Below are 25259 nucleotides of genomic sequence, written 5' to 3' on the forward strand. Positions count from 1 at the left end.
AAATCCCGGATTTCACTTTTTTTCCCCCTGCACTGACCCACCTTTGGGTGGAAAGCGCAGGTTTTCGGGAGTGAGACCCCCGATCCCGTGTCTTAGTCCAGCCTCCGGGATGTCGCTGCCTCCACCCCTCCCACTTTCACCTCCTTTGTGATTTTCCGGCTCTCACTCTTAACGAGACTTCGCAGGAGTTGTGCAGTAGATTAAAGAAATCTACTGTTTTGCGGATGGATTCGTCTCCTTTCAAGGGATTCTGTTATTTATTTATTTTATTTTTTTTAACAAAGATGCATTGATCGTAACGTGCGTCACCGAGGGGGGGTGGTGGTGGTGGTGGAAATCACACGGTGAGAAGGGATACACACGTCTGGTTTTAAAGTTGCAGAGAAGTTTGCCTTGAAGTTTTCTTCTTCTTCGCCCCTTCTGCTCTTCTCCACCGCCGCTGCAAGAAGAGGGCGAAATCTCGGTTTGTGCAGTTTGTGTTCTCCAGCCCTGCCCCAAAGCCGACCATGGCAAGACGGGTGGGAGAGAGATTCGGGGTTTTAATACTTAATAGACGCGCGTTTAACTGGAATAAGCGCCGCGGGCTTGACGGGGACTCTCCGGCCGCGCTGTGGGGCTTTATCGCGGTCTTTGCCGTGCTTTGTTGTGGATATTGTGCAGCCGAGACGGAGTTTTCTATTCTGGAGGAAGCGCAAGTTTTAGCCGACCAGATGAAAAAGCTCTCCTCGCACGAGCTCGGCGTGTTTACTATGCAGGTAGGCTAAAAAGGCGACAAGGTTCTTCTCCTCCTTCTTCTTCTTCTTCTTCTTCTTTTTAATCCATCTGTTACTAGTTATAATGTCATTTCAATGTAGTTTCGTTCTGTATTGACGCTGATCTTCTGATTTGGGATGCAAACAAAAAACCAGTGGTTCAAAAGTATGCTTCTTTTTTCTTTTCTTTTTTTTAAAGTTGTTTTGGATTTGCACGCTTTCGGTCGTGCGTTTGCTTGCAGCTTTTGAATGAAAGGTCGCTGCAAAACAAACGTGCTTCGGCTCGGTCCGCGTTGCTCTTTGCGCTCTCTGTGGAGTCTATGGGGGCTGCAGCGGCACGGTGAAGTTGAGGGGCACATCATTTATTATCTGGGCCATCACCCCAAAGTGTAACGCTGATATCGTGTTGGGATGAGAATGTATGTTGTATCCCCCCCCCCCAGCATTTCTGTCAAATACTGTTTTGGTGTAATTGGCATTTGTATCCAACGACCTGTTTTATTCTTGCCTGTTGTACTATTTTATTTTATTTTATTTTTTTAAACCAAAGAAGTTGTAGGGCGTTAGTCCTTCAAACAACCCAGCAGTTTGTGAAAATCATAATTATAATTATGACTGGCCTTGTGCAAATGCCAATAAAATATTTGCTTTTTGTTAAGGAGCACAAACTCGGCTGTTAAGCACAAATGTAGGTCCACCAATTCGCCCCCCCCACCCAGATATGTTTCTAATGTTACTGCTGTTATTGCTGTTGTTAATGCTAAGAGATCAAGAGTCATGCTCCTGTAATATTATAAAATCGTCTTTTATGATGCAGAATCATGATCTCATCTTGTGAACAGATATTAAGGGAGTGTATTTCTGTTGATGTAAGGTTACTGATGTTTGCATTGACAATTAGTGCATTCATTGTTTGTTGTCTTGATTGCCTTGCCTTTTTTCTTGGTTGATCAATGAAATGATGAATAATTTTGGGTGTATTTTCCAATGGAAGCACTACTGGTTTTTTTTTTTATACAATAGGGAAGGTCTGCTGTGTGATTTTCCAAGCAGAACTGCAGCGAGCCACCAAATGGTGCAGGGTGCAGTGCTGGTGTGATATGGGGGGGGGTGGTGTGAGGGACTCTGGCACTTCACAGGCGGGGGCCCACAGGGCTGAACACAGAGGCAGGGCGGCAGGGGGGCCCGGCCCCAAATGGCGTTTCATCTTCCCTGCCTCCACACTGAGCTACCTTCATCCCAGCTCTGGGAGATGGCTTTGAGGGCCGCCTCTGATCCCCCTGGATCTGCCTTTGTCCCCAGTCATCTATATGTCTGAGCTGTAGTTGTAGCCTCTGTCATTACTTCTGTCTCCTTCGTTGTAACATGTAGGGTCCCCCCCCCCCTCTCCCTTTCTCATCCGTGGTCACACTTCCTTCCAACATACACACTGAGAGAAATAATGATTCCCATATTTTCTTTTCCCTCATTCTTATACGTTCCCTATATTTCTGCGTCTCGCTGTTTATCTCCCTTCTCGCTGATGTCAATCTAAATTCTTCCCTCGGTCAGAGCTGTGGTCAGATGTGATTAATGCCGAATAATTACCAGGCCTCTGACCTTCTCTTGTGGCTTTCTGACTTGGGAGTATTCATATTTCACGTTGCCCTGAAACAACATTAAACGGCAAACACGCATGCGGCATAACTTCCATCTTTGAGGGGGGAAAACGGGAACGTTTTTAGGTTGACTATCGTGTGTTGTTTTTCAGCGTCTGGAAATGTGACTTTGCAGCGAGCTATTTTGAATTTGATTGAAGCAGCACACTGCCGGGATTGGTTCAACCAGTTTCCCTCAAATGCAAGAGATGCACATCCAGTAAAAACACTCGCTGTCTGCCTGTGAAAACAGCTGAAGGAATCTGTGGGTCGTGCCGGCCATGTTAACACCTGTGTTACTGCTTAGATGTGGCCTGACTCTGTCTGCAGGTGTGTAAATGGAACTGGAGCAGAGTCTCTCTGTCGCTCTCTCTCTCTCAGAACTTGTGTTTATTTGTTGCTCTTTCCTTTTTATATCCTTTTAATCATGTACATGCGTGGAGACACACAAGCATAGGCGGTGCTTATGTTGTTGTGTGACGTCTGAGGTGACCGGGGGGGGGGGGGTGTGTTTTGTTATCGAGCGAGCATCATGGCATCCCCCCGTTTTCCAGGTAATTCTACCCCTCTCCCACCCCACCCCTCATTCTTTCGCAGATCTGTAATTTGAGGCTAGTCCCGTCAGCACTCCCGAGCCACCGGGTCAACTTGTACAATCTGTCAGTGAGTGACTCAATTATTCATTATGAAGTGTTGGTGTACGGCCGAGACTCTTCCTAAACAGATTTGTCGGTAGTCCCCCCCCCCCCTAATGTGTGTCGTGTTGTCAAAGTGGTTGTCTTGAAGGTTGTTTTTCATGTCATCCGATCGCAAATGTGCATACACCTGTGATTTTTTTTGCAAAACACAAGCCCTAAAAGGGGTATATTGAATGGCTTTGTTTACTCGAGCAAGTTGTTTTAATGGATTTCTCAATCAATACACAACTTGGTAAACGTAGTTCCCGAGCTGTTGCTAGTCTTGATATCTATGCTTGAAACTCAATACGTTAAAGCTCTGGGCTTTAGTTGTCAAACTTCAATGCAGTTACTTGTCTCCTAATGGGTGTCATTAAGCTAAACGTCAATGACGGTCCTCAAGAATTAAACTTTTCATTTGTTAATTTTTTCTTTTAAGCCAAATCTTAAAAAAAAAATCATTCAAAAGTATTGTGAAGAGTCTAGCCCAATGTGGCTTCATTACTTTTCACCACCTGTCGGCTGAATATTTACAAATTCAACATCACTCGGTTTGTATTAAAGGTGTACTATGTGAGATTGACGCCCATGAATGCTGCAAGCGATCTGAATCAGCACAAATACAAAGCCGGACACTATCTGCCCCCTCGCTCCCTGTGTACATGCTTCTCAAAGGATGGAGCAGACAACATATTGAATTAACAAGCAACTGAAAATGTAGATGTACCATTATTTGTCGACGGGGAGAAAATTCTGCTCAAAAACTGGAAGTATGTGGACGCTGGAGGAGGTTTGTGTTGTCTATACTCACTCCTCTGGCTGCACATTGGATAGCAACTGGCAATGCAATTAGACTGCTCATGGTCTTACCAGGCGACTGCATAGCCCCTCGTTGGCAGTGTAACTATTGCTAAGTAGCTTGCCAGTTGGCAGTGCATCATAGGGGTTGAAGAAAAAAATCGATTTGGTACAATATTGCAGCATTTCCACTGAATCGCCATGTTGAAGTTCAATTAACAGACGCCGCGAACGAGTTTGATGCAAGGATTTCTACACCGGAGTGCTTTAATTTTGAATTGTTTGAACACTTGCAATGCTAACACTCCCTCGATATTAAAGTGTGTTCCCTTGTGCTATCGAGGCCGAGGGTTCGGAAGGTTTACCACGGGGGCTTTTTTTGGGCCCTGTGAGCCACGGCCTTTCTCCTCCGCAAGCCTCGCAGCACACGCGTCCTCCTCTGTTGAACTGGGTGAACTTGAACGCCTGCGAAGGTGGGGTCGGACTCCACGAGAGCGAGCTTCGGGGGGAGGAGCCACATTCAAAGGTCCGACCTTCCAAAAATGGGAGAGCCAAGTACAGGCCACAATAACAAACCGAACGGCTAGAGAACTCAACAAAAGGTTCACTCCACAAACCCACCATTACACCCACAGGGTCGTGTTACGGCTAGATTGAGGTGAAAATCTTGTATAGCACACTTACAAAGGACCCCACTCCTTCGCTCCATCGTCTGAGAAGTGGCTCCTGTAACCCGAAGAAAGGTATAGGGTGGAACTGCGGTTTGTTTTGGGGTTTGCTCGTTCGGTATCCAGGCCCCTTAATTGAATATTGATAGTAATTTGACGAGAGGAGGGTCTGCACAGGAAAAGAGAAAATTGAGGTAGCTCTGGCTCCGTCATTAGGCTGTGATTTTCTGGGTTGGGTTTGGTCCAAGGGTAACACTAGTTGAGTAGTTATCAAAGAGCCCCTCTCCTTGCTCCATTTTCTCCCTCTCTCACTTAGACTAGACGTTTGTTTAGGCTTGTCCTACACGGATTCGTATCTGTCTTGTTTTTCTTTAAGCATCTGCGCCTCTCTTTCTCAATTTTCCGTTGTATTTTTTTGTGCTACTTTAGCGCTTCTTTTTCCCTGTCGTTTGTTTTTGCTTCTCCTCTCTCTCTCTCTCTCTCTCTCTCTCTCTCTCTCTCTCTCTCTGTGTGTTGCCATCCCTTTTTTTTCCTCTATTCTTTTGCCTGGCTCTCTTTCGCAGCAGCTTGTGCCGTGTTTTCCCGTACCCTGACCTCATAGTGGAGAGATTGCGGAGGTGGGGAGGAGGAGAGCTTATGGATATGCAGCACGGCATCAGGATTCCTGCTAGGTTCTCAGCGGTGCAGCTTCAAAGCCTCGGTGCCTGGCTCTGCACAGCCTTCATGGCTATGAGCGCCAACAGCCTTGACTACATGATGAGCCTTACGTGCCCTGTGCAACATTTGAAGCCACCCTGTTGTTCTCCATATAGCGTTATGCATCGGCAGGAATTGGGCGATAGAAATTAATCTATTGTGACTTGCACTGCAAACAGTGAGATGCATTGCAAAATTTTGCCACACTTTATAGAATTGTCAATGGAAAATACCCGTATGAGTGGAACGTTAAGAATCAGTGCAGTGGTTTTGAAAGTCGATGCAATATTATGGAAGGTGGTATCGGCGTACTCGAGTATTAATCGTTTCCCCCCTTTTTTTCCCCAGTTGTAGTCGGCCAATTGCCCCACTCTTCCGAGCCATCCTGGTCGCTGCTCCACCCCCCTCTGCCGATCCGGGGGAGGGCTGCAGACTACCACATGCCTCCTCCGATGCATGTGGAGTCGCCAGCCGCTTCTTTTCACCGGACAGTGAGGAGCTTTACCAGGGGGGATGTAGCGCGTGGGAAGATCATACTACCCCCCGGAGCAGGCGCCCCAACCGACCGGAGGAGGCGCTAGTGCAGCGACCAGGACACATACCCACATCTGGCTTTTCCACCGGCAGACATGGCCAATTTTGTCTGTAGGGATGCAACACGGGGATTTGATCCGGCGATCCCCGTGTTGGTAGTCAACGGAACAGACTGCCACGCCACCCGGGCGCCTTGTATTAATCATTTTTATTGTATTTTGTTGTTTTAGCTTGACTGTGTGCATTACTTTATCCTGTTGTGTGAGGCACCTTGTAATTTTGTTTAGAAAGGTGCGATATAAATAAAGTTTACTATTATTATTTCCTGCAACCCTAGTGCTACGCAGTTTATCGCTGAAGTTTTGAGCTTCTTAATTCATATATACTATTTTTTTCCTATATATTTATTCTATGTGGCAATCTTAGGGACAGTGGCTCTGTTGATTAGCTAAATGACTCAGAGTTTGAACATTACATCGTATTTGTAATCACGCTCTCCTGACCGAGGGGAACATCTGCAACAGTAAATATTAATCTGCCTTCACACTACATGTTTTCATAAGACTCTTTTACTCTATTGAATATCTCTCGGTACATATCTGTACTGCCCTGTGCCTGTTAAGTGCTTCGGAGTGGTCTGTTTTCGTTAAGTGTATTATTTTCTTTCCCCCCATCAGGCCTGTGGTGGGGTGCTTCTGTGGTTAGATCCATGTTACCTCCCCTTACACCCCACTTGCGGCATGTTTTTTAGACACCACAAAATACTGCCGCCGCTCTAGTTTCATTCGAGTCCTGAACTTTCATTGACCTTGCCTTGCTTGTATCTGTCCAAGGGTTCAGGGAGATTGTGTGTAAAGATTCTTTCTCTGTCTCTCTTGACATGTATGGGGATGTTGGAGCTTTTACTGCAACAGGTGCTTTGCATTAGTCTGTCATACGCATTGCAACGAGATTGCAGAACTCCTCTTCTTTGGGCCAGCCATAAATCTTGATGTGCCTCAGCGATTTATGGGTCCATTGTGGCTCTGCTGAAATAGCCTCATCTCTGTTCTCTTTCCATTGTAAATGTTGCTGCTTTCCAGACTATTACTGCAGAGTTCTCTTTAATACTCCTCTGGTTCCGCGCACAGTTGTTGGGAGTTTTCGGCACCAAGTTGCTGCCATCGTACTAATATTTTCCAACTGAACGTTACACGTTTTCCTCTTTCTTAAATTTATGCGAATCAGAAGTCTGCATGGTCATTGACATGATGTGTCGATTTTAGCATCCCCCTCATATGAATTCCCCATTTGCAAAATTGTGTTGCAACATTGAAATCTGGAGTTTAAAAAGGGTACTTAACAGAGACACAGTTTTGTTTAGGACGTCAGCTGCAAAGTGCCTGGGGATGGCTTTCATATCGGTCTTTTCAATGCCTGGCTTGTCCGAAACCCGGGGAGACGGCCTAGCTCCGCAGACTGTGTTCCCTCTGGCTCTCAGTCACAATACTGGAGAGAGTAGAGCAGACGGCCACATTTTCATTAGATGTAGGGCTGCTTGTATATTTTGGCCTGACTCCAGACCGTGAGCTGCTCAGGCGTCCCTTGAATCAGCCCCCTTCACGCTCCAGTGTTTCTACCCCTATAAGACAAACCTTGTAAATGAAACGAGGGGCTGTGTTGCACGTATTTGAATGCACTTTATGTCTGCACTTGTTTGTGCTCTGCACTTTGTCTGTTACTGCACTATAATGTATGTATTTTTTTTATGTGGCAGCCTTTATGTCCAAGACAGTTTCCATAGGGACAAATAAAGTAATCTTGAGTCTTAAATTCACGACTTTGCAAAACAACTTTTTAATTTTTTTTTTGAATTGACAGTCACATATAAGTTGAATGGACCCCGCAACCCTGAGAGTAGGATAGGCGGTTTGGATAATGGATGGATATAGCTTGAGTCATTAGTGAGTTTCATTGGTCCTTGGATCAGTCACTTATTTGAGTACAGTAAACGCCATATTTCTAGAGCTGAAATCCAGGATTTTTTTTTCCATTAGTATCTTTATTTTTATCCACCTGGATCACGGAGTCGGGTGACGTAATAGTAACCGGCATCTTTACCACGGTTGGAGATGCTCTCCATGTACCACTGTTGACATTTTTGACCATGTAGGATGAACACTGGTTCAGCGGCAAACACGTTGCTACTTAAACAACAATGGTGACGCTGCTGTTGGGCAGCTAATCCAACAATTCTACAGTCCGAGTGACAATACAGTAGTGTTCCCATATAGTTTGATGTAGACTAGTTTGTAGTATATGAGATTGCTTGTGTTAGCTTTGGTCTGAGGACGCCACTTTTACAGGGGTGGGAACTGTTTACTGCCGAGCTGACGGCACACAAGCGATAATGGCTGCAATACCTTGTTTGTAGTTCTTGCTGCCAGACGGAGGGACAGATAGGAGGAATCCTGGATTGCAGCTTGTAATCATTTCTCTCTGTAGCCTTTGCTTTTGTTACTACAATGCCCTATTTTCCCAGGGAAATCAAAGATTGATCTTATCCCTGAAAAACCGTTATTGTAAGAAAAAATTGAAAATACACAAGGAGGAGGTAGTCTTGTCCTGATGGACATAGTTTCAGTTGGTTGTTTAGACCAAAACCTTTTTCAATGATGTTGTCTTTTTGAATTCTCACATTTTCTGCACACAGCTTTTTCACGTTCAGTGCAATCTCAGAATCCAATGGCTAAATCGTCGACGACGATTTATCTTCTGTGGACAAGGGCCAATACTTCAGGGCTTCCGGTGTCGCTGCTGGCTGCTCTCTTTCTTCCTTTTCCTATGAAGACTTCCTCTTTCGGGCACCCGTCATTGTTTACGGTCGGATTAGCAGCTTGAGACACGAGTACGGAGTTGGAGTTGAGAGACGACATCTACGACAGGATTGTTTCACAAATAATCGACACAAATCGAATGTTTCACCTCACAATACAAAAATATTGCGACTTTTTGCAGGTGTTTCATGTCCAAACGACATTTCGGCCGATGCTCTCCGGCGTTCCGCCTCTTTTGCTCCCCACATGGACCATTACCAACATGCAACCAAAACACGTTCCTATAGAAATCGCCGCCTACTAAAAGGTGATTGGTCAGTACTACTCGGACTAAGACGGGCACCAGAATGCTTCCGATACCTAAATCTTGGCCCCTGCCCATATATAGATATAGATAATGTGTGTATATGCACACTGATGAGCAAAACATTATGACCACCTGCCTTAATATGCTGTTGGTCCCAGCGCCGACCCACCAAGTGTCCTGTGGTATCTGGCACCAAAACATTAGCAGCAGATCCTTCAGGACCTTGAAGTTGTAAGGTGGAGCCACCATAGATTGGACTTGTCCATCCAGCACATCCCACAGATGCTCAATTGGATTGAGATCTGGAGAATTTGAAGGCCAGGGCAACACCTTGAACACCTCATCATGTTCCTCAAATCATTCCCGAACAGTGTGTGGAGTGGGGAAGGGCGCGTTATCCTGCTGAAAGAGGACACTGCCATCAGGGTATACCATTCTTTTGAAAGCATGTAGCTGGTCTGCAATGTGATGTTTAGGTAGGTGGCACGTGTCAAGATGTCTACATGAATGACCAGACCCACTATTTCCCAGCAGAACATTTCCCAGTGCATCACGCACACGGCCATCCAAGTGATGTAAAAAGAAAACGGGACTCATTGGACCGGGTGACCTTCTTCCACTGCTCCAAGGTCCAGTTCCAACGCTCGCGTGCCCATTGTAGTTGCTTTCAGTGATGGACAGGGGTCATCAGGGGCACTCTGACCAGTCTGTGGCTACACAGCCCCATATGGAGCAGGGTGCGATGCACTGTATAGTGTGACACATTCGTCCTGTAACCGTTAATAACCATTAACATTTTCTGTGACTTGTGCCACAGCGGACCTTCTGTCAGTTCGGACCAGGTGGGATAGCCTCCATTGCCCTCGTCCATCAACGAGCCTTGGGCACCAGAACACCCTGTTGCCGGTTTGTGGTTTGTCCCTCCTTGAACCACCGTCAGTCGGTACTCACCACTGCTGACTGGGAGCAGCCCACAAGCCTTGCCGATTCAGAGATGCTCTGACCCAGTCATCTGGCCATAACAATTTGGCCCATGTCAAAGTTGCTCAGGTCTTTACTGCTGCCCAATTCTCCTGCATCCAACACACTGACTATAAGAACTGATTGTTCTCTTACTGTCTAATCTACCCAGACCTTGACATATGCCCTTGTTTGGAGTTGATCAATGTTATTCGGTTCACCTGTGAATGGTCATAATGTTTTGGCTCATCTGTATATGTGTGCGTGTTATCTGTTAATAGACATATAGTTAAGTTTCACATAAACGTCGAGCTTTAAAGAAGTGTCCTGGAATCTGCCTTTAAACTCACCTTCACTCACTCACCATAGATACAGTCCAACAAAGACATAATCAAAAACCAATCTGAGAGATTTGGAGGTAGTCTACAAAGGTAGACGTTTTCGCTTTAAAAAAAAAACTGTCTTGCACAAGTCTTTATTTTTGGATGTAAACTCTCATTTGTTTCTATCAAGGCTCCTTTAGTATTTCTGCCAGTGTAAATACAGCCTAGTTCACTGTCTCTTGGCTTCCTTGCGATAGTGGTGCAGAGTGCTGGTATTCCTCCCCGTCTGCACCAGCTGTTGTGGTTTAAATCAGCCTGTGCAGCCTTGGCCAGATCATTTATCTGACCGACTTCTGATGGCATTCCCACATTTCCCAGTTAGAAGAGGCCTCTTTTTGTTTGGGCTTGACTGTAATGGGTTTCCGGCGCTTTTACAGCAGCCCTTGGTTTTGCGTGCACTTGCTCTCTATCTCTGTGCTCGTATCTTCGCACTGACCTGCCCCCGAGATGCCGAGCTCTTGTTAAGAATCTGCATGCAAAGAATGTCTCATCCGCGATTGTCTGAGTGAAACGTAATTGGACGCAGCCTTGAAGAAGTAAAAGATAGCTCCAGACTTTTCTATCTGCTTCTGATTGATCCCGTCGGACTTCAGATCGTGTGGGTCAAAGGGAGGGAGTGTGTTTCTGTCTTGCGAGAGTAATTCTGGGTTGCATTTTGGTACTCGTAGGCAGCGCCTCACGGTCGAACATTTCACTCAGTGATTTTTGATGTAGGACAAAACTCCAATTAATTTCACTTGAAGATTCTTGTGTTTTTGCCTCTCTCTCTCTCTTCTGCTCAGCCGGTCTCTGCATTGAGCGGAGCGTCTTTAGGGAAATGGGGCGGGCTTGCCCTCCTGTTTCTCAGTGATAGCAGCTAACTCGCCTCTGAATCACTCTGCTTGTTAAAAAGGAGAAGCAATTAGCTGACGGTATTTAATCAGCTCACTCTCTGACCCATTCTCTCTCTCTCTCTCTCTCGCTCGCTCGCTCGCTCGCTCGCTCGCTCGCTCTCTCTTTCTCTTTTTTGTCACCCCCCCACACACACACACAATTAAAGAATACACACACAATGAGAGCGAGAAGTAGAAAAGGACCTTTTATTGATAGTCCCTGGCCTTTTTCTAAGATCCAGCAGGGTTGACCTGGCAGTATGGACCAAGAGACCCTTGGCCACCCTTAAGTAAGCCAGCTCCTTCACTCTGCACAATGGACAAGACTCAAAATGAACTCCCCCCTGAAAGAGAGGTGGGATGCAGGAAAGCGGGGGGGGGGGGTTGAGCAAAAGACTCTTGGGCAAGTAAGGAGAGTTGGGGGACTAGTGCTCACCCCCCCCCCCAGACACCATGCATTTGTGTGCCTCCATCCCCCTTAGTACTTGGACAAACACACACACACACACACACTCACCCCTGCAGAGAAGAGGCTTTGCATTCCCAATGAGGAGAGAGTTGGAGCTCCTGTGGGGTGAAAGATCGGATTGTTTTTCATTCCTCTTCTCTCTCTCTCTTTTTCCTTCTTTGTTTACATGTTGCTCAACGTCTCTTTCTAGTGTACGTAAACTCTCAAGGAAAGCGGAACTTCTCAGTAGTTGAGGTGCGCTGTTTCTGAACTTACCAAGAAGTTTGCATGCAAGACATTGTTTGCGGGTCTTTATTTGGATCTGCATTTTCTTGTAGGTGTAGATCTGACTGCATATGTAGCAGTAGTTTGACTTGTAGGTGTAGATCTGGCTGCATATGTAGCAGTAGTTTGGCTTGTAGGTGTAGATCTGACTGCATATTTAGTAGTAGTTTGGCTTGTAGGTGTAGGTCTGACTGCATGTGTAGCAGTAGTTTGGCTTGTAGGTGTAGATCTGACTGCATATGTAGCAGTAGTTTGGCTGTTAGGTGTAGGTCTGACTGCATGTGTAGCAGTAGTGTGGCTGGTAGGTGTAGATCTGACTGCATGTGTAGCAGTAGTGTGGCTGGTAGGGTTAGGTCTGACTGCATATGTAGCGGTAGTTTGGCTCGGGTCCTCAAGGCACAGTGGCTGTATATACTGTGGAAAATGTTAAATTAGGTGCAGGCGGGGAGAGCGCAAGAGAAGTGGAAGGAGGTGTCTGCTCTGCATAACAGACCCTTACATTGTGGCTGTAGACACACACACATACACACACACACACACACACACACACACACACACACACACACACACACAATCGTAGCGTGACACTACAGCCACTGTCACAGCAGTTTGGAGGCAGTTTTGTGATGGTGAGGGATAATCGCCTGTCTTCGTGACTCTTCATTAGGCTACACTCCTTCTCACACTTTGGGGTCATGGGGGTCACCTCAGTTGTTCTAACGCCTCTCCTCGCAGCCATGGCTGTTGTCGGATTAAAACCATCAGGTTCCCAAGAAATTGAACTTCTCAGAAACTGAATAACTGTCAGATTTCAGATGTCGGGCATCCGGGTGGCATAGCGGTCTATTCCGTTGCCAACCAACATGGGGATCGCCAGTTCAAATCCTGTGTTACCTCCGGTTTGGTCGGGTGTCCCTACAGACACAACTGGCCGTGTCTGCGGGTGGGAAACCGGATGTGGGTTTGTGTCCTGGTTGCTGCACTAGCGCCTCCTCTGGTCGGTCGGGGCGCCTGTTCGGGGGGGAGGGGGAACTGGGGGGAATAGCGTGATCCTCCCACGCGCTACATTCCCTTGGCGAAACTCCTCACTGTCAGGTGAAACGAAGCGGCTGGCGACTCCACATGTATCGGAGGAGGCATGTGGTAGTCTGCAGCCCTCCCCGGAGCTGCAGAGGAGGTGGAGCAGCGACTGGGACGGCTCGGAAGAGTGGGGTAATTGGGGAGAAAAAGCAAAATAAATAAATATATTTCAGATGCTGGCTTGCTTACTTTCTAGATTAAAAAAACAAAACAAAACTTAAAAGATGTTTTGTGAAATCTGTGGTTGAACATAACCTATAGTCGTTATGTAAATTAGCAATCAAATTTTTAATTTCCACAGCTGCTGTCTGCTGAAGGTTGTAGGCAAATAAGGGCTTATATTTTTTTTTCTGTTTTCACTTGTAGAAAAAAAGAAAAAACTGAGAAAACAACGGTCATAAGATAGTTGCAATGACGAGTTACGTTAATCATAGTGGCAAAACCGATATGACTCACAATAGCGTCATGCGATACAGTAAAAATGTGGTGGCAGCAGCAGCCTGGGGGTGGGGGTTTGGGGGGGGGGGATCAGATAAGGAAGACAGACAAATGACAGAAGTTTCATCAACCCACAGTCCCTCTGGACATTTTGGGAAAATGTTGCTACTGACGTTGAAGATGATCCCTGTCGGGACACTTCACAAGTTCTTCAGTCGGCACTTGAACAAGGTGCTTGAAACTTCGCGGCTCCAGCGGACCCCCGCACTTAAGATCATTACGGGGGCTTGGCTGTGCGGGGTTGCCCCCAGCTATGATTATGGATATCTTTGTGTTAAGGTTAAGTGTCTATAACCCCCCTTTCTTCCTCTAACTACTCCTGCTGGGCAGTGATTGTAAATAAGAATATTTTCCTGGCACCCTTTTTTTTTGTTGGCATATATATATATATGTGTGTGTGTGTGTATAATTTTTTTTTAAATTTATCACGTCTTTTCATGGGGAGTTTGTTGGACTGGAAAATAGGAAGTATTGCCAGTTGAAACAAATGACAACAAAAACAATAGCTAGGTATAAAAGTTTATAGACATTTGTGGTTGTGGGATTAATTTGTTGGAGTTCTGTCCACGGGGAGTAAAATTTGTTATTTGTGGGTTTTCTTGGCTAAGTTAAGTGTGGCAAAATAGCTTGGCACAAGTGTTTGTGGAGGACAGGTACTCTTCACTTCTACTCTTTTTAGAGGAGAATTGACTGTTCTTATACAGATGAAGGTCGGTTGAGGAGTTATTTGCATATAAAAAGATACATTCTCCTAATTCTGAGAGTTCACGTGAATGACACCTGCGGCTTACAAAAGCCAAATTGGAAATTGTGGCAAAGAACTGTAAAGAAACAAGTCAAAGTGAGGTGTGTGTGGAGTTGCCATGCTTATCATAAATATGAGTTAGACTTGCGGCGAGTATTTATTTTCGTGAAGCACTTTAAATAGGCTTCATTCTAATCCGGTATCTTTATGGCCTTTCTGTTTTAGCCCCCCCCCTCTTTTCTCCCTAATTGTATCCGGCTAATTACCCCACTCTTCCGAGCCGTCCCGGCTGCTGCTGTACCGATCCGGGGAGGGCTGCAGACTACCACACGCCTCCTCCGATACATGTGGAGTCACCAGCCGCTTCTTTTCACCTGACAGTGAGGAGTTTCACCGGGGGGGGGGGCGTAGCGCATGTGGGAGGATCACGCTATTCCCCCCCCCGAACAGGTGCCCTGACCAACCAGAGGTGCCGCTAGTGCAGCGACCAGGACACATACTTGCATCCGGCTCCCCACCCAGTTGTGTCTGTAGGGACGCCCAACCAAGCTGGAGGTAACACAGGGATTCGAACTGGCAATCCCTGTGACGGAATAGTCTGCCACGTTACCCAGACACCCCGCTTTAGCTATTTTGATGTCTTCGCATAACATCACTGATTAGGGAGCTGCTGGTGTCTCATTGCAGGACCACATCTAAATGCTGAGGATTCAGTACTGTGTCCCTTGGAGCAGTGTTTCCCAACCCAGTCCTCAAGGAACCCCTATTCTGCAGATTTTCTTTGCAACCCTGGATAGGTACCTGTTTTTAATTATTCAACCAATCGACAATGAATTATGGTAGATGTTGCACACCTTGCATAATTAAGTGCTGTGAGATGATTGGTTGAGTAAGTACAAGCAGGGCTACCTATGCAGGGCTACAATGAAAATCTGCAGGATAGGGGGTCCTTGAGAACTGGGTTGGGAAATGCTGCCTTGGAGCACCAGTGTAGGCCTACTGTGTGATTTAGCATGAGGACAAGAGGTCATTTTAACTTGCTAAATGAGAGAGGGGTTGAAAATGTGACATATTGTTGGTGGCACTCTCCTTTGTCTTTACCACCGTCTCTTCGTGCCTCGGTGTTTCCTCATCACTCTGGATTCTGACTTGGTGATGGTATCTGACAGAAACATCTTCCCTCTCTCTCGTTTCTCACCTTCAGTTCCTACCCTCTTCTCCCTCTTTCTGTTTCCCGGTCTAATTGTGTCTCGTGCGTGGTGGTGTGTGAAATGACCAGTGGTGCCTGTTTGTCTTCTGTCGGTTGCTGCCTCCAAAGACGAGAGAGGAAGTGACCCGGGCTGCTGTTTTGAACTTTGAGCCGTCTGCGTCTGTGTCTTCCTGTCACACAAGGTTGTCTAGACGATGAAAGGAAAGCTTGTGTTCTGTTCTCGCAGAGAAGACGATGAGGGCAAATAATGAGACAGGTTGCCTATTAGGAGCCAGTCAGACAAAAGGTAGATGGACATGAGAGGGGATGCGAAAGACAGACGCACACATCGATGTCACATCATTACAGGCGCGGGTTGCTAGCTTGTAACATAGAAAGCCCGTAAGAGGAGTTTCGGGCAGGTTTGACCATTTGTGAGAAAGTTGTGAGTGTTTTTGCAGCGAGTGACGCACGCCGTCACATAGACTCAATGCTGAGAAACTCCACCGGTGTCACTCTTCAATTTATTAAGACACAAAATCAACTTCAGCAGACAAGATGGTGGAAGGTGGGGGTGTCCAGGTAGTGTGGTGGTCTATTCCGTTGTCTACTAACACGGGGATCGCCGGTTCGAATCCCCATGTTGCCTCCGGCTTGGGCGGGCGTCCCTACAGACACAGTTGGCTGTGTCTGCGGGTGGGAAGCCGGACGTGGGTACATGTCCTGGTCGCTGCACTAGCGCCTCCTCTGGTCGGTCGGGGGGGCCTGTTTGGGGGGTTGGGCGGGGAATAGCGTGATCCTCCCACGCGCTTCGTCCCCCTGGCGAAACTCCTCACTGTCAGGAGGAGGAGGAGGCATGGTAGTCTGCAGCCCTCCCCGGATCGGCAGAGGGGGTGGAGCAGTGGCCGGGAACGGCTCGGAAGAGTGGGGTAACTGGCCAAGTACAACTGGGGAGGGGAAATAGTAATAAAAAAAAAACGATGGTGGAAAGTGACTCATAAGGCAGCTTGGGTGAATTAGACTAACGGCTTCCTTGGAAATGACATGGAAATGGTGTAAAAACCAGCGGATGTAGTGGGTCGTGATCCGATTGATTAAAGTTTTGCTTGCTGCGTTCGCACCAGTGAGCCAGGGGGTTTCTCTTGAGTGGTCAAAAATAGTTTTAAATGATGGGAATTATGAAACTGTCAATGATGAGGAAATTCTGCATGAGCAGTCATTTTTTTTTTTCGGAGACGGATATATTTCTATGAGCTCTTCATTTTCAATCACTTGTATGATTCTTTAGTTTCTGCCATAACCCGTCTTCCAAAAACGCGTCCTTACCACCCGTTTCCTCTCCCCCATAACATGTACACAAGCCACACTGTCTGTTTTTGTCCGACTAAGTGCCACTCAGGTTCAATCAAACTCATATTATAGACACACACATACACACACTGGCCCCTCTCTCTTACGTACACAGGCACTCAAGCACTCGTCCTCCGCCACCTATTTTCTCCACCCTGCGTGTCCCCTCACACGCTGCAGCCGGAGTGTGTAAACACAGACGCTCGCATGTGGACATGCACACGGAGGGGCCGCAGCTGTGTTTAGCTATCAGTGTCTGCTCGCACAGTTCTGTGTTGGACAAACGACCGGCTCGTTGTAATTTGGACCGAAGCGCTGGTAATGGAAGATGGGGGGAGGGGGGTTAGCAGGGCAGAACAGGTCTTGGTCACAAAGGACATTTCGTTATGCGGAGATGTCAACGTTTACTTCCCCGAGTAAAGGGTGAAACTCATTAGTTCTGTCTTCTAACGTGGAAAATGTCCACCCGAACAAAAAGAAACCTGATTCAAATGTGTAGCCTGTCTTTTCTTCAGTGCACCGATATTGTTTGTACTCCGTTGTCTGACAACGGGTCAACAGCCCATTTGAGGTACCGGGCTGACCTTTATAAACTGAATGTTATTTTCACTGAAATGAAGACGGTGTGTTTCTTGGCTTCCAGATTGTCTGACCTTCTCATGCGTGACACCTGCACTGCAGACCTGCCAGCCGTCCCCTTTCTCATCGGAGTATAATGTGCTGAGGATATTCAAGTCCTCTGTCATTTAAAAGAAAAGAAAAAAACTTGTAAAGTGTCTGCAAGCGTTACAGTCTGATGGACAGACTGTCTGTGTGTATGTGTGTCCAGATTGGCTATGGTACCTGCTGGCTAGGTGAGGTTGAATGTTGAGCCGATAGTACAGCATGCCCCGGCCGGTCTCAGAAACCTGCATGCCTCTCATATCTTTTATCTTATTCCACTTTTCTGAATTTTGATTTCCCACACCTGATTTTTTTTTTAAACATATACAAAATTACAACGTGTACATATAGTACTACAGTAGTACATACAGTACATACGGTGCATATGGTGCATACATTACATACAGTGCTTATGGTGCATAAAGTACATACAGTACATACAGTATATATAGTGCATAGACTACATACAGTACATACAGTAGTACATACAGTACATATGGTGCATACAGTATATACAGTGCATATGGTGCATACAGTACATACAGTACATATTGTGCATACGGTGCATACAATAGTACATACAGTAGTGCATACAGTGCTTATGGTGCATACAGTACATACGGTGCATACAGTACATATACAGTGCATACAGTAGGACATACAGTACATGCAGTGCATATAGTACATACGGTGCTTATGGTGCATACAGTATATACAGTGCATATAGTGTGTACGGTATATACAATACATACAGTACATATGGTGCATACTGTATATACAGTACTTATGGTGTATACACTACATACAGTACATACAGTGCATACAGTACATACGGTGCTTATGGTGCATACAGTACATACCGTGTGTATAGTGTGTACAATACATACGGTGTATACAGTACATACAGTGCTTATGGTGCATACAGTACATACGTTGCTTATGGTGCATACAGTACATACAGTGCATACATTTACATTTTAAGTTCCAAATTGAAGTGAGAGAACATGGCATTGCAATAATTTATGCACACATAATTAAAGCTTTCAAGGGATTACGTTATCTGGCAAAAATGTAAAAAAAAAAAAGACTGAGTAATTGCAAGGTTAAGTAGCTCCCCAGCATCCAGTCATTAGAAATTAGTTGGCCACTTCCAAGGACAATTTAAATGTAGGTTTGGTCCACTTAATGGGAGGGGAATAATTAAATAACAAAAAAAATATAATTTGTAAAGAAAATTGGTTTCCCTTCGAAATCAAGTCACCATAGAGTTTTTTTTAAAACTTTTGCTGATTAAAAAACCCCAAACAAAACAAATATGACAGAGCAATTGAACAAACCAGGCTTATTTCAGTGATTGTTAACAGTCTGGGGAAGTGGTCAGAGGTGGCGTGAGCGAGCCAGATCAGCTATCTTTTCCGAGCAAAGTTAACCTGCGAATGTTTACCCCTGGCCTGCAGCTGGCATATTGTACTTGCTATGGTGACCTGTTGTGTCTTTTTACACTCAGCTTCTATTTTTGTGTTTTCATGCATGTGAATCACAGCTTTTGCAATGCAGACTTTCAAACCATAAATGTAACGAAGTACCTTTTTCATTTCTAATTACAACCAAAAAATAACATGAGACACAAAGAAAGAAACAAGCAACTCGTCCAAACAACACAAAACTGGTGTGTATGTGCATGGTGGCCCAGTGGTTAGCACTGTTGCCTCACAGCAAGAAGGTCCTGGGTTCGAACCCCAGGCCGTTCCAGGTCCTCTCTGTGTGGCGTTTACATGCTCTCGCCGTGTCTGTGTGGGTCTCCTCCGGGTGCCTGGGTCTCCTCCCGCCATCAAAAAGACGTGCATGTGAGGGCAATGACGGAAAGAGGAACCAGAGTTGGTCCCCGGGCGCTGCAGCTGCCCACTGCCCCTGTACAATAGGATGGGTTAAATGCAGAGAGCTAATTCAATGTAAGAATACAATTCATTATAAGAATAGACCCTTTTATGACCTACGTCACGCATAGTAGGTACCACCGTACTTCCACCATTTTTATTTATTTATTTTTTTTGCTGCCAACATATGCGGGCATACTGAATGACGTGATCACTGTTTACCAACTGTGAAAGGGTCTATAAAACGAGTGGACTGGACCGGAAGACGTCAATAAAAATGCACGCGTATGTGGCGCCCATTTTATATCGGGCGAGTAAATTCTGTTTTTGTTAACTTAAAATTGTGTCGCTTAAACTGAACGTTGGACCCTTTTATGACCTGCGTCACGCATAGTATGCGCCCGCATTTCAGCAGCAAAATCACGTGACCACTGTTTACCGACCGTAAAAGGGTCTTACACAATGCCAAACTAAGTGGCTTTCTTTCTTTCTTAATGAGGTCCACAACCAGGTGTCCTCGCTGAGGGATGTTACAGTATAGCCACAGGAGGATTCCTCAGTGAACAGAGATGTTGTGGTTTCGGCACACATCAGAATAGCAGTACAAGTGCCGTCCTCCTTTCTTTCTCACTGTTGCCGCATTCACACCCACCAGCGAACCACATCCTCATTTACATACAAGAAACTTGGGAATGTCCTCAGGGGGGCGTCTTATACACACACACACACACACACACACACACATACACACACACACACACACACACACACACTCGTCTCACTATCCTTGTGTGGACACCTCATTGACTACATTCATTTCGTAGCCCTTAACCCTAACCTTAACCACGCAAACTACATGCCTTACCCTTACCCTCACCCTAACCTTAACCTAACCCTAATTGTAACCGTAACCCTAAATCCAAGTCCTAACCCTAAAATAGACCCTTTTCCTTGTGAGGACCTCTGAAATGTCCACACAAGGTAGGTGCTGTCAGGTTTTTCTACCCTAATGAGGACATTTGGTCCACATAAGGATAGCTAAACATGTACAAACACACACACACACACACACACACACACACACACACACACACACACACACACACACACACCCCACTAATTCATTTTTTGGGCTCGATCAGCAGGTGGGCCAGCCCTTCAAATGCCAATGTCCCTGAGTCTGACTGACCGAGCGATCTCGTTTGACACGATTGGGTCGCTGGATCAGGTGACCAACAACGTCACTGAAGTTACGCGATTGGTCGGCCGAGCACCGAGAGGCCGAAATAACGATCACTCTTGACAAAACACTCGCTGGCGAAATCACAAAAGGATTGCACAGATTTTGCGGCTGCCAAACCTGCACAAAAAAAAAAAAAACTAATTCTCAAAGCACCCGTAAAGGGTACCCCTACCGGCGCTACCAAGCAAATAGTGTCTCGGTGCTCCGGTGCTATTTATTTGCATGTATATAAATAAGGTAATATGCATACATTTGGTGCAAAATTGGCCCCTTTCTCTGCAAATGAGCGTCTTTGCGAAACACCAGCGCCAATCGCAGCACACAGAGTGAAAGTTATTGGTATTCCTCAGAGAGCTGGTGGCAATGGACACCCAGTCTTCCCAGTGAGCACGGCAGCAGTGATTGTAGCCAGGCGAAGGCACCCCGCCATGCCAGGCGTGCTCATGAGCGGAGAATATCACTCGTTGATTTAAAGGAGACCGAAATCATTCATAACAATTCTTGTTATACTTGATGACATCAAGGATGACATTGAACCTGCAGACTGTGTTCTCGGTGCAAAGCGACCCTTTATACTTTGCCACATGAATAATTGCAGTCAGATGCAAAACAAGGCCAGATTGCACTTTGCTGCTAAACTTTATGGGCGTGCTTGCGCTGTAATGTCGTTAACGCAATATCTTTTGTGAATTGGACCTTGAGACGAGGCAGATAGCGGTCGCAAGTGATGTGCAATTCATGACGCTGTCAGCAGCCGCAATCCATCCTTTGTCAATTCACCTGTCAATAGAGTGAGTCTTAGAAAAATGAGAGACATCCGCAGATAGAAGCAGATGAAAGTGGAGGCGGAGTGAATCGATAGTCAGAATAGTTATTCTTACAATTAAATTAAGTTCTCTTTCAAGTTATCCCAATTTAATGTAGCTTAACCATGTCATGTGATATGCTACTTCAGTACACTTTAACAACAAATATTACTGGGACCAGCACAGAAAATTGCAGATGAACATTTAATATCCAGGAATTCACATCACAGACACTACCACTGACTGTCCCACTAACAGATTGGCCACAATTTCGAACATGGACCATACACGGTCCAACCATATACTAGGTTTTGACCTCGTCTTGTTGTCTGTCTTTCTGTATCTTGGTATCTGTCTCCCTAACTAACCCCCCCCTCCGGTCTCGCTTAATATGTGGTTTGAAAGCCCCATTCTTCAGTATTCGCTTTATTCAGTATTCTTCAGTATTTGATGGGAGGGTCTAAGGACAGGATGTTGTGTTGCTGTAAAGCCCCTTGAGGCAAATTTGTAATTTGTGATATTGGGCTATACAAATAACACTGACTTGACTTACTGAGACGGAGCAGCGATCGACTTGTGAATCTGAAAAGGGGAGGTTTGCCATGTTTAGACAGAATACTTGGCTGATTCTCCATGGCTGGCTGTCTAAAATCGCCTTGCCTCTGACAAGCAGAAATGTTGTGTGTGTATGTGCGTTTTTTTGTTACATTTTTAAATTTTTACTTGCTCATAACTGCATTTGAATGTTCATGCATGAAAAAAGGAGATCTTTGCGCATCATTAAAAAAATTGCCTTACGGGGCATCTTAGCTTTTCCATGTGCAAACACTATTTGCTTCAACAATTATTGAATTAACCAAAGACAATCTTCTTTATATGTGAAGATTGGAGAAGAAAAGTGCCCTATACAGCCCCAAAACTGAAAGCTGACTCTTCATGTTTTGACAACAAACAACATTTGATCCTGGAAAACAAAACAGCCAAACCTTCAGGTTTGTTGGAATTGAAGGATATACACTTCATAAAGGATAAGGAAGAATATGCTTCATATTTTTCAACAAAGCCGGCCTTAGGGATGGGACAATATAGGATTTTTATCGTGATTTGCGAGTCTACTACTACTACTACTTTCGGCTGCTCCCATTAGGGGTCGCCACAGCGGATCATCCGTTTCCATTTCTTCCTGTCTTCTGCGTCTTCCTCTGTCACACCAGCCACCTGCATGTCTTCCCTCACCACATCCATAAACCTCCTCTTTGGCCTTCCTCTTCTCCTCTTCCCTGGCAGCTCCATATTCAGCATCCTTCTCCCAATATACTCAGCATCTCTCCTCCATACATGTCCAAGCCATCTCAATCTTGCCTCTCTTGCTTTGTCTCCAAACCGTCCAACCTGAGCGGTCCCTCTAATATAATCGTTCCTAATCCTGTCCTTCTTCGTTACTCCCAGTGAAAATCTTAGCATCTTCAACTCTGCCACCTCCAGCTTCGCCTTCTGTCTTTTCGTCAGTGCCAATGTCTCCAAACCATATAACATCGCTGGTCTCACAACCATCTTGTAAACCTTCCCTTTAACTCTTGCTGGTAACCTTCTGTCGCAAATCACTCCTGACACACTTCTCCACCCACTCCACCCTGCCTGCACTCTCTTTTTCACCTCTCTACTGCACTCCCCGTTACTTTGGACGGTTGACCCCAAGTATTTAAACTCAAATGCCTTTGTCACCTCCACTCCTTGCATCCTGACCATTCCACTGTCCTCGCTCTCATTCACGCATAGGTATTCCGTCTTGCCTCCTACTGACTTTCATTCCTCTTCTCTCCAGTGCATACCTCCACCTCTCCAGGCTCTCCTCAACCTGCACCCTACTCTCGCTACAGATCACAATGTCATCCGCGAACATCATCGTCCATGGAGACTCCTGCCTGATCTTGTCCGTCAACCTGTCCATCACCATTGCAAACAAGAAAGGGCTCAGAGCCGATCCTTGATGTAATCCGACCTCCACCTTGAACCCACCTGTCATTCCAACCGCACACCTCACCATTGTCACACTTCCCTCATACGTATCCTGCACCACTCCTACATACTTCTCTGCAACTCCTGACTTCCTCATACAATACCACACCTCCTCTCTCGGCACTCTGTTATAAGCTTTCTCTAAATCTACAAAGACACAATGCAACTCTTTCTGGCCTTCTCTATACTTCTCAGTCAACATTCTCAAAGCAAGCATCGCATCTGTGGTGCTCTTTCATGGCATGAAACCATACTGCTGCTCGCTGATCATCACCTCTCCTCTTAACCTAGCTTCTATTACTCTTTCCCAAATCTTCATGCCGTGGCTGATCAACTTAATACCTCTGTAGTTGTTATAGTTCTGCACATCGCCCTTATTCTTGAGAATCGGTACCAGTATGCTTCTTCCCCACTCCTCAGGCATCCTCTCACTTTCCAGGATTGCGTTAAACAATCTAGTTAAAAACTCCACTGCCATCTCTCCTAAACATCTCCATGCCTCCACAGGTATGTCATCAGGACCAACTGCCTTTCCACTCTTCATCCTCTTCATAGCTGCCCTCACTTCCTCCTTGCTAATCCACTGAACTTCCTGATTCACTATCCCTACATCATCCAACCTTCTCTCTCTCTCATTTTCTTCATTCATCAGCCCCTCAAAGTATTCCTTCCACCTTCTTAGCACACTCTCCTCGCTTGTCAGCACATTTCCATCTCTATCCTTGATCGCCCTAACTTGCTGCACATCCTTTGCAGCTTGGTCTCTCTGTCTAGCCAATCGGTACAAGTCCTTTTCTCCTTCCTTAGTGTCTAACCTGTCATACAACTCACCATACGCCTTTGCCTTTGCCTTTGCCACCACTCTCTTTGCTTTACGCTGCATCTTCTTGTACTCCTGTCTACTTTCTTCATCTCTCTTACTATCCCACTTCTTCTTTGCCAACCTTTTCCTCTGTATAATTTGCTGTACTTCCTCATTCCACCACCAAGTCTCCTTGTCTTCCTTCCTCTGTCCTGATGACACACCAAGTACCTTCCTAGCTGTCTCCCTCACTATTTCTGCAGTGGTTGTCCAGCCATCTGGCAACTCTTCACTACCACCCAGTGCCTGTCTTAACTCCTGCCTAAACTCCACACAACAGTCTTCCTTCTTCAACTTCCACCATTTGATCTTCGGCTGTGTCTTCACTCGCTTCCTCTTCTTGGTCTCCAAAGTCATCCTACAGACCACCATCCTATGCTGCCTAGCTACGTTCTCCCCTGTCACCACCTTGCAGTCTCCAATCTCTTTTAGATGGCGCCTTCTACATAAGATATACACTCACTGGCCAATTTATTAGGCACACCTGTCCAACTGCTTGTTAACGCAAATTTCTAATCAGCCAATCACATGGCAGCAACTCAATGCATTTAGGCATGTAGACATGGTCAAGACGATCTGCTGCAGTTCAAACCGAGCATCAGAATGGGGAAGAAAGGTGATTTAAGTGACTTTGAACGTGGCATGGTTGTTGGTGCCAGATGGGCTGGTCTGAGTATTTCAGAAACTGCTGATCTACTGGGATTTTCACGCACAACCATCTCTAGGGTTTACAGAGAATGGTCCGAAAAAGAGAAAATATCCAGTGAGCAGCAGTTCTGTGGGCGAAAATGCCTTGTTGATGCCGGAGGTCAGAGGAGAATGGTCAGACTGGTTCGAGCTGATAGAAAGGCAACAGTAACTCAAATAACCACTCATTACAACCAAGGTATGCAGAAGAGCATCTCTGAACGCACAACACGTCGAACCTTGAGGCAGATGGGCTACAGCAGCAGAAGACCACACCGGGTGCCACTCCTGTCAGCTAAGAACAGGAAACTGAGGCTACAATTCACACAGGCTCACCAAAATTGGACAATAGAAGATTGGAAAAACGTTGCCTGGTCTGATGAGTCTCGATTTCTGCTGCGACATTC

The 25259-nt window shown here is 45.9% G+C and overlaps 1 protein-coding gene across 1 annotated transcript in view; it reads left to right on the forward strand.

Annotated features, from left to right (window-relative positions):
- The first annotated feature begins 506 nt into the window (after positions 1–506).
- The window catches only part of cachd1 (cache domain containing 1), a 165833-nt gene continuing 141080 nt past the window's right edge, over positions 507–25259 (forward strand). Inside the window, 1 exon segment of the mRNA XM_056276772.1 lies at positions 507–755. Coding sequence (XP_056132747.1) covers positions 507–755 — 249 coding nt within the window.

The sequence above is a fragment of the Lampris incognitus genome, chromosome 3 (assembly GCF_029633865.1).
Source record: "Lampris incognitus isolate fLamInc1 chromosome 3, fLamInc1.hap2, whole genome shotgun sequence".
Classification (NCBI taxonomy): Eukaryota; Metazoa; Chordata; class Actinopteri; order Lampriformes; family Lampridae; genus Lampris; species Lampris incognitus.